This window comes from Manihot esculenta, chromosome 6 (assembly GCF_001659605.2).
Source record: "Manihot esculenta cultivar AM560-2 chromosome 6, M.esculenta_v8, whole genome shotgun sequence".
In the NCBI taxonomy this organism is placed as follows: Eukaryota; Viridiplantae; Streptophyta; class Magnoliopsida; order Malpighiales; family Euphorbiaceae; genus Manihot; species Manihot esculenta.
In genome coordinates, this window is record NC_035166.2 from 22872527 (window position 1) to 22883850 (window position 11324).

An 11324-nucleotide genomic window follows, 5' to 3' on the forward strand; every position below is an offset into this window, starting at 1 on the left:
ATTTTTGTTTATATTATCTGATTCAATTATTTTTGAAATTTTTTTCTTTAATTTCTATTTATTAAAATATTTTAATACTTATAATTTTAAAATTTTTACAAAATACTTATAATTTCAACTATTTTTAAGTGATACCAAATAATTTTAAGTAGATTGTAAACTTTTAAAAATAGTATTTTAAAAATAAATTATACTTTTAAAAGTTTGACCATCCACTAATTTTAAATTAATTTTTATAATGAATGAAACAACGGTAATTTGAAATGAATTAAATATAAAAAAATTTAAGAATTCAATTATAAAAATATAAGAATTAATCCGTTAATTACGCTAAAATTTAAAAATCAAAGTGTAATTTGTATAATATAAATTTTTTTATCTACATTAATAAAGATAAACGTTTACAAAATATTTTAACTATTTAAAATATTTATTCGATTAAACTGGTTGATTAACAAAACTATTGATGAAAATATCTCTAAATTAAATGAATTAATTATATAGAAATTTAAGTGTTGAATTTTAAATACACATAAATAAAAAAATTTTATATTTTATAAAATTAAATATTTTTAATTTTTTTATTGAATAAATTATTGAATTTATATTAATTTTATAATTAAATTACATAAATATTAAGATTATAGAAATAAATAATATATAATTAAATATTATAAATAATTTAAAATAACTATAAGCTTTTTTAATAAAATAATTAAAATTTTTAATTTTATAAAATATAAAAATATTTTGATTGAGTAATTTTTAAATAATTATAAGTTAATTAATTTATCATTTAAAAAAAAAAAGTTAATTAATTTATAAAAATTTGGAAATTTAATAGTGGCGTATATATATAATATATATTTTTGGATTTAATATATATCAAGTAGAATGGCCATGATAGCTGTTTGTGTATAAAGCATAATTGCTTTGATGTTACATCTAAACGATCAATATATGGAAGTAGGTAACAAATTGACAGTAAACTACGGCACGAAGGTTAAATCTTCACTAGTTATTGTCAATGACGTCATCTTTTTTTTTTTTTTTTCTAATTATCGAATCCAATTAGCTGAATTACTTACTACAACTAAATAGTAAATACACCACTTCAATTAGCTTATTACCTAACTAGTTGGGAAAGTAGGAACCGAGAATATGGAAACTCCGAATCTAACATGTGTCCAAAATCCAGTTAGACAAGCAATAAAATTAATTTTCGTTTTGGATAATATTATATTTTATCTAAAAGAAATTTAATAATTGACAATAATTTATGGGTTATATATATATAATAACTTTAATCATAAAAATAATAAATTTTACAACTTTTTAAATTCCTCTTTTTTTTTTTTTTTTGAAAATACCTTCTTTTCTATTTAAAAATATTTTCTTATTGAAATTAGCATTGATAATAAGGGTCTAACCCAACATTCAAACATTAACAAAAAATCGAAAGCCTACATACAAGAAGTATTATGATCCAAAAACTCAACAAAAAGAAAGCCTAGAAGCCCATTCAACCAAAAACCCTAACAATAGCTGCACACCAGGGAAAGCATTTGGCCTCTACTTCTCCGCCAGTGATAGCAACGATTGAAGCAAGAATAATCAATTAAAATTCACAAGAAGCTCCAGAAAGCAACAAGAACAAAAGGCAACGGATATGGGAAAGAAACCAGAAGCTAAGTAGCCATGAAAAGGACCAGAAATGCTGGAAAAGGGAATCAAACTAACCGAGGATCAGGGGCATCACATGAAAGAAGCCATGCTACGAAGTCTATCAAGACCAACTCATCAGATTTGAACTAAAAAAGGTGCGGACCATCGTGAATCTATCGAGCTATGGGCAAGCGGGTCCAAGACTTTGGTTACACATCTCCTCGGCAATCTATCTTGCATGAACTTGGAGACCCAAGCTTACAAGTAGGAAGAAACTACCAAAAACCAACAACACCACAAAAAAACACGGATAAAAAAAATTCCTCACTCAAAATTTAGATTTGAAATACTCAAAATCAAAAATAACTTTATTTAAATAAAAACATTTGGAATTTAAACTTTTATAATCTCTTTTTCCGAATTTTGAAACCCAAAAAATAATAATAATAAAAAATTCTTATTTGCATTTTATTGGGTGTATATAAAATAACTGTATAAACCTCACCTGAGGAAATGCTATATATAATAATGAATTTTCGTTAAATATGAATAATCAGATGTCCCTACCAATTAATGAAGAAATCAAAAGGATAGAATTTTATTTAACAATTACAGATTGAAACACAATCATGAGTAGTTATATATATAAGATTAAAATGATTACTATTCATTAATATAAATTAAATTAGAGGCAATTAGTATATGCTCAGTGTTGCAAATTAAATTATTTGTATCATCAAATGATGTATTCCTTTCTTTTGTGCTAATTAAATAAATAATAATTATGTTAATTAAATAATAAATAAAGAAATAACGTAGGCCTAAGATCAGATGGCTATAATTAAAGATTTAGCTAGGTAGCTCCATTTTTGCTCCAACTTATTTGACTTTCATGGTGCTATGGTCAATGTCAGATTGATAATAATGCCTTAAGAAATCCAAAAATGGAAGTATATTAGGGCAAAGTAGGAGATGATTCCAACAAAAATACACAAATAAAAGGTTTGATTATCCATAATTTGACCCCCAAGAAAATGTCATTTTTAAGGAATTTGATGTTCATGCTTAGGAAACCCTAACCCTAAACCTAACCAAAGGGAAAGTGAAAAAGGGGGGGTGAAAACAAATTAGACTGGTAGGAGGGGAGGAATCCCAGAGTCCCCCAACAAAGGTGCAGAACAAAGGCAAAATGAAATGATTACTTGAATGAGATGGGTCCCACTCCATAATCTTTCCTTTATAAGTCTCTCATTTTTTTGACTTGGGATTGGGTCCCACCTTTGGCCTCCATTGTCTTTATGGATTGAATGATATAAAGAGCACCTCACGTGGAGTCTGAACCAAAGGGGCTGTCCATCCACAATAAAAATAAAATTTAATTTATTTATTAAAAAGGAGCCCTTCATTCACTAAATTAAAAATCTCATATGTTTCCTTTTAATTTTTATTTATATTTCATTCTTTATATTTTTTAGAAATAAACAAATAAAATAAAATAAAATAAAGAAGCCTCCCTGCACATCAACAAAGCAATTTCTTTTCTGAAAAATTTTTGCTTTTTAAAGGTTGCCCATATAATTCCCACTCATTATCTTTGTTGCTTAAAGCTTGCCTGCCCTCTTCCCTTATCCTCTATCCAACATCAATTTCTCAAGGGAATTCCAGCAACCCAAACAGAAGAGAGAAACCATTAAACTGAAAAACCTCGCTCTTTCCTCTTAGATTACAGCAGAAGAAGAAAACATCCCAAAAAGAGGAAAAAGCCATTAGAGAAACCACATACTTTCATGCCATCATGGAAGGAGGCGATGATCAGCTCCACCACCACCTGCACCACCATCACCACCGCCCTAACTTCCCATTCCAATTACTGGAAAAGAAAGATGATGAGCCTTGTTCTTCCAACTCTCCTTATCCTTCTTCTCTCCCCATCTCCTCTGCAGCTGAACCAAACAACAGTAATAACAACAACAGTACTCTAAACCGTTCCTCTTCCAGTCTCCAGATTGTCCCGGAATCCTCCAAGAAACCTCCTCCTAAACGAACATCCACTAAAGACCGACACACGAAGGTCGATGGACGAGGCCGCAGAATTCGCATGCCTGCTCTCTGTGCTGCTAGGGTTTTCCAGCTTACTCGTGAACTGGGTCACAAATCCGATGGTGAAACCATCGAATGGTTACTTCAACAAGCAGAACCAGCGGTGATCGCCGCCACAGGCACCGGTACAATCCCTGCCAATTTCACCTCCCTTAACATATCTCTACGTAGCTCAGGCTCCAGTATGTCAGTCCCTTCTCAGCTAAGATCGGCAAGCTTTAATCCAAACTTTTCAATGCAACAACGCAGAAGTTTGTTCCCAGGTCTTGGCCTAGAAACCTCACCTACACCAACATTTCTAAATTTCCAGTCTAGCAATTTGAATGCTATGCTCCAAGCAAAGCAAGAATTGCGAGACAGTTCTTCCCTGGAGTTGTCGACGGAGACAGAAGAGAGCTTGAGCAGGAAGAGAAGGCAAGAGCAAGAATTACCATCGCAACAGCATCAGATGGGTAGCTACTTTTTGCAATCCAGTACCGGGGCAATCCCAGCTAGCCATAATCAGATTCCAGCAAATTTTTGGATGCTTGCAAATCCTAACAATCAAGCTATGAGTGGAGATCCTATATGGACATTTCCATCCGTTAACAACAGTGCTTTGTACAGAGGGACTACGTCTAGTGGTTTGCATTTTATGAATTTTCCTGCCCCTGTGGCCTTGTTACCGAGCCAGCAGTTGGGGTCTAGCAGCATTAGCGGTGGTGGTGGTAGTGGCGGAAACAGTGGCATCAGCGAAGGCCATTTGAATATGCTTGCTGGACTAAATCCATATCGGTCTCCCGGGGTGTCGGACTCACAGGCAAGTGGGTCGCACTCACACCACGGCGGTGGTTGCGGCAGTGGCAACGGGGATGATCGGCACGACACAACAAGTCATCACTCATAGAGCATCATGACGATGACGACGATCATCACCCAGTTGTGTTGTTTGATGTGTAACACACATGAGGTTTGATTGTTCTTGAATTTGAGATCTGTTTTTCCTTTTTGGTGAAGTATTCCAAATTTTTTGTGCGATTAATATGGGATTTTAGGGTTTGGTTGAGGGATGACAATATTATTTAACATGGGTATTGGCTGGTTTTTGATAAAAATTTCTCATATGCTTGATCATATATAATTAGTACTACACAATAACTCATCATGATCATCATTGTTCGTTTTCTCCTTTCTTTTTCTCTCGTCTCTCTGTCAAAAGCTCTGGTGGTGCTTGTAATTTACGCGTTAATTGTGCTGGAAATTAAAGAAAAGTATAAGACTCTCCAAGCAGCTAACTGGCAAATGGATGAGTTCTCTCTATATATGTTACTGTGGAGGTGAAAGAGCCATAAAAAGTTGAGTATTTGTAGTGAAAGAAAGAGATAAAACAGTGTTACTGCAATGCAGCATTTAAAAACTGCATCCTTTCTTTCTTTCTGATTCTAAAATCTCTGCCATGAATCTCAAGGTTTACTGCATCAATGATTAAGATTTTTCAGAGAGATGGGGGGTAATAGGACTGTGGGACCCAGACCTTATCAGTTCCAGGTGTTGGCTCAGGTGGTGGGACCCAAATGCTGGTCATTGCCCTAACCAATGTACAATGTCACTGACAAACAGGTGGATCATTCCTCTCTCTCTCTCTCTCTTTCACTCACGTATATAGGGATGAACGGGAGATTAGTTGCTTGCTGGCACCGTAGAGATCGGTGGTGGGTTTTGCTAGACCCAACTCTCACAGATGATCTAATCTAGACCGTTCATTGAGTGGGCCAATGTTTTTATGGGCACATTGCATGATTGGGTCACAGTGAGAAAAATGTGGAATCTGAAGTTTCATTCGAATAACATCCCAAGTTGTTACGTAACGTTCTCCCTTCCTACGATGTCTTAGTTTCAAATCCTTTCTCTTTTGTTTTTTCATTTTAATCTAGTAGTTGGCAGTGTGTTACCTATGGGTCCTAATCAGTGAATCCATGCGCTTCCTTTATTTAATTCCCTTAGGTTTCATATTCTTGCTTCACGTGTGATTTCTACCCAGTTAAAGCTCTTTGGCCAAAAAAAAAAATGTCAAATCTTTTTTTTTTTTTAAAAAAAAACATTGCATATGAAGCATTTGTCAGTGTACTTATATATAGTTTCTTGATTAAATGTCTATTTTTAAGAGTTTTTAAATATAATAAACATTTTAAAAAAAATATGATGTGTCCAAAAAAAGTGAATTTTTAAGGATAAATCATATTATTTGATTCTGATGTGAAATTACTTATCAAGTTTAATAAACTTACCAACTTCAATAATAAAATAAATATTATATTATATAACAAATAACAAATATATATTTATTTAGAAAATAAAATAAACGATATAACATGATAAATCAATAATTATATATTTACTTTAATATATTTAATAATTATTTTACATGTTAACAATGATTATTATAAAAAATTTACTAAATATTTGATTTACGTGAACTTCTTTATCTATCAATCAATAATTATAAACTATTAATTACATTCGATAGGTAAATCAAATAAGCCTTAAATATATATGAAATGCCCCGTAACTTTAGTTTTTTCACCCAGTTCCCCTAGAATTTTTTATTAGTTGTTATATAGATATATCTAACTTCAATGGAAACACAGTGTCTCTCCACAGGTAACAGTCAGGTGAGTGACAAGAGTTTTGCAACGGAGTAGCAACTCTGCTCTTGGGATTCAAAGCAGTACCATGCTCCTATTCTTGCCTCGCCTTCTTGCAAAAGGTATAAGCATGAACTCTTGAATGCTCTCTCGCTCTTCAGCCAGTAACATGTATAATTCCCTCCCTTCAAATCCGGTAATTTCTCAGTGATCTTTGAATTTGAAGCCTGGCACTTCTTCACTCCTACTCTGATAATCTTGCGTCCCTTTTCCGCAAATCCATTCTCTTATTATCGACCAAGAAGATAGGAGCAACGAGTATCAGTCCAGTCGTGAAGCCGGTGGCCCATGCCCAAGATCGACGACATAGTCAGGTGTAGTGTGCTGCAGCTGGACATGGGTAGGCATAGATTTTTAGAGGTGGATGTGGGAAACGGCTTACTGGAGTTGGAAGGAAGGGAGATGGAGAAGGGGATTAGGGTTATTTGAATCACACTAACTCTTAAAATGAAGGAAGGGACCTAACAGTAGACTCAATCTCAAGTGCAGAACATTTCAAGGGTTTTTTGCATCTTTAAGGTCAAAGTAGTGAATGTTAACATTAAGAAGAAACAGGATACAAGTTCTAGGTTACAAACCAATGATGAAATTCATAAATGAACCACCCCAAAAGTTAAAGGATGGTTATTAATTTCTTAGAGTGTTCTTATGGATGAAAATTTTCTAGTTATTTATCATTGACAGAAGTGCCTTTGATTAAGGGTGGAGAGTTATAATTATATTGTTAGGCATGCTACCCTTCTAAGAGATTGAGAGAGAGAGAGGGATAACTAAGGGAAACTTACAGAACCTTCAACTCCAAAAAAAATTGAATTACTTTTGCAATTAACCCTATAAATAATGAATCCATCCATTTTTATAAAGTAGAAAAAAAAAAAAAAACTCAAACATAAAATTACTTTTCTCAAAATTTTATAAAAAAAATTAATTCGTGCATCATAAAATAAAAATTGACGTCGTGAAATTTGAAGAGTTGAAAGCAATGGAGTGGCATTGCCTCCTCAAGGACATCAATCCAATTGAGCAGCACATGTTTTGATACTTATTATTAGCCTTGTGTAATGCTTGGGAAAATGGTGTCAAAATCATCATAGCTCAAAAGAAAAAGGCTTCTCCTCCGTACCCAATTTGCACATGGACATGAGCCATGAGCTAGAAGCCAAATGGGTCCTCCAACAAACTCTTGATGATTAGACCATCTAATAAATCCACAAGCTATTAACAAGTCGGTATCGGCTTAGGAGACAAAGCATTGCTTGTTATGTGCTAAGCCTATGGAATTGGCCCATAAAATCTTTGATTTTTTCACTAATTTTGGGCCCATGAAATCTCTTAATTAATCCATCTTCTATACAAATCCATGTGCATGCCTTCTGGCGTTCAGCCTGCAGGTTGGTTGTTAGCATGCAATAGAAAATTTTAGTGGGTGAATGACCCACCAACACAGCACCCTCCACCCACAAATTTGTTCTCTCTTTCCAACTTTTGGGCGCACCTATTTCCGGCATTTCAATTTTCTTTTCCTTTGCTTCTAAGCCATTGGATCCAATCAATACCTTCACTCCAATAACGACTCAAACTCGAGATCACAATTTTAAAGTCAATTTCAGTATCAGTGACATAAAATCCATTGACACTAACAATTTACATAATTTGTAAAAACTAAGGTCTTATAGTACTATGATATTTATTATTACATGAATAGGTGAAAAGGGAAATGAATATCATCATTGCAACATTTAAAAACAAAGCAATGGCTCTTTCAAATAGTAATAGTACCATCTGGGTCAATTAATGTCCCACCTGAACCTACCAAAATTATAGATGCAGGGTAATTAAGTAGACCATAGAGGCAGCAGGATGAGTGAGAATCTTTTGCATCTAGCTAGTAACTAGTAACTTCATCTCAGAATTTGGCTCCTCATCTGCACTGCCTTTGTCCTGTCAAACTATATAGTAGGGAATTTTTACAACTCTTCTCATTTTATAGTTCAAGTTACAGTTCAAGAGTAAGTGGGTATTTTTTTTTTTCCTCACCTTACGACTTATTCAGTTTGTGAGAAAGCGTTCATATCGGCGGAATACAATAAATTAAAATTATATATAATAATTAATATAAAATTATTAAGTAATTTAAATTAATTATTTTAAATTAAATAAAAATTAAATTCAAAATTTGAACTGAATTATTTCATATTTAATATATGCAATTTCAACATTAACGGTATGCAATATCCAATATGTCATTTCATTAAATGAAAGCTATTAATTTGTAATATTTACATTATTCTGAATTTGATTCGTATTTCATTTTTCACAGTAATTTGATAATTTTAAGTTAATGCATAACTTGAATGTTTAGTTATCTCAAAAAAAAATAATTGGAAGTTTAGTAAAAGATTGCATGTGTGATGTCGGAACTATGCATTAAAGTTCACACATGTCGTTTGTCGCAATGATTTATTTTATGATTTTATAAAATTATATATGATTTTATAAAATTATATATGATTTTATTTTTTTTAAAAATTTTGTATTATAAACGAAAAAAGATAAAAAAAAAATTAATTAAATTAAATTTTAAAAAAAAAATTATATTTCAATAAGGGTAAAAAAAACTCAAAAAGTGATTAATTCCTCTGTTTTTTTTTTTTTTTTGCAGTAAATGATTTAATCTGATTCAAATAAAAAAATCATATTATATTATACAGAAATTGAAGAAAAATGCCAATTTGTACTGAATTATGTTTAATATTTTTTTTCCTGTTTTGATACTATAATCATAGTCAATTAAAATCAAACCAAATAATCAATTTTACACATATATTTTTAAAAATATTTTATAATTTTAGTAAATATATATATTTTTATTTTTATATGTAAATAAATTTATATATATACACACTATTTATTTTTAATTATAGTCACTTAATTATAAGTGTAAATACTTTAATATTATCTTTTATTTTTATTTTTTAATTATTTCAGTCATTAGTATATTGTATGACCTTATAGTTATCAATTATGTAATCACTTATTAGTTATGTGTTATACTTTTAAATGTTAATTATATAGGTATATTTTAATTAAAAAATTATATAATTAAAATATATAGAAAATAATATAATACTATTATTAAAATTATATGCAACATACTTTTTATATCAATATTAATAATATTTTAATTTTAATATTATTATTTTGATTATTGTTTTAGTGTTACGCATTTAAAATTATTTACTACTTTAAAATGAATACAAATGTATTTTAATTTTACTAAAATAAAAAGTTTATTTTTATAAAAAATGAAGTTATCATAAAAAATTATTAAAACAGCCGAGTCCGAACTGGCCCAAATAACTTTTGGATTCACTTTTCCACTTGGTCCAAAATGGTTAACTTAAATTATTTAGTAGTTCTGTGCTAACTATTATATACAATTTTATTTTTTTATAATTTTCTAATGTGGGACGATCAGCAGCCGCAATTCCACAAGCAGGCAGCTGACCGTTACACTCGGTCCCATTAAATTCTGCGACGTCTTCGTCGCAATTGAATCCAATACAATTGTTAACCAGGACCGCAGCTGCCGCAATTCCACAAGCAGGCAACTGACCGTTACACTCGGTCCCGCTAAATTTTGCGACGTCCTCGTCGCAACTGAATCCAATACAATTGCTAATCAGGACCGGACCCTTGGATATTGTGGTTCGCTAGTATTTCGGACGGCTCTGATACCAATTGAAACAGCCGGACCCGAACTGACCCAAATAACTTTTGGATCTACTTTTCCACTTGGCCCGAAATGGTTAACCCAAATTATTTAGTAGTTCTGTGCTAGCTATTATATACAATTTCAATTTCTTATAATCTTCCGATGTGGGACGATCAGCTTCCGCAATTCCTCAAACAGACAGCGACCGTTACAATTCTAATAATTAATTAAATATCTAATAAATAAATTTATATTATAATTATTATTTATATAATAAATCTAATTAATATTTGCTTTGCATGACCACAAGAATGTAATTCTATATAATAGCGCTGGTAACGGTCCAATTTTCGAATCATTACATTTGAGGTGTTGATAGAAGTTTTCTCCCTTATCCCAAAAGTCATGAAAGAAACCTCCTCCCGAGTTTTATACTACTCGAGAATGGCCTGTAACATTTTTATATATTGAAGCATCTGCTCATTATTTAGATCGTTCAAATCAGTCTCATTGACTATTGATAGGGTATTTCCTCCACTATTAGGAGTGGAGGAAATGATTACACTCTTGTTGATAATGGTCTTAATAGTAACTCCTAAATTGTCATCTATTTTAAAGAATAAAAATGAAAAAAGTTTTTTTTAAGAGAAAATGAGAGTGTAGGAAATGATTACACCCTTGTTGACGGCAGTTTTAGTAGCGACTCATAAATGATCAGCTATTTTAAAAAATAGAAATAGAAAAAAAAATTATTTTTAGGAGAAAATGAATGAAAAATCAATTTCTACTCCAATTGAATATGAAAAATTCAATGAAAATTTTTGATAACGAAACCAAATGATGTGGATAAAATGGAGTTGAACTGTGATTATCAATCTGCAAGAAAAAGAAAGCGAAGTGGTTAACGCTGAAAAAAAGGACGAGTGTAATGAGTTGCTTTGAACTCAAGAATAGTGTAATAATGCATACTTTTAATCTATGTGTTCATAAACTTTTATACTATAATAAAATAAAAATGGTTATCAAATTTCGTAAAAATTCAATTAGCGGATATAAAATCTCGTGATTATACATGTGATTTGAAATATAATAGACTAATTAGGTGAGATCGTATATCACTTTATTAGACTTTTATCACGTAAACTTATTTTATAGTAATT

General features: G+C 31.4%; 1 protein-coding gene across 1 annotated transcript; it reads left to right on the plus strand.

The window, feature by feature from the left end:
- Positions 1-3173: 3173 nt before the first annotated feature.
- LOC110616706 (transcription factor TCP14) lies at positions 3174-5847 on the plus strand. Its single transcript, XM_021759169.2, has one exon. The coding sequence runs from the start codon at positions 3461-3463 to the stop codon at positions 4649-4651; it is 1191 nt and encodes a 396-aa protein (XP_021614861.1). The 5' UTR covers positions 3174-3460; the 3' UTR covers positions 4652-5847.
- Positions 5848-11324: the final 5477 nt, after the last annotated feature.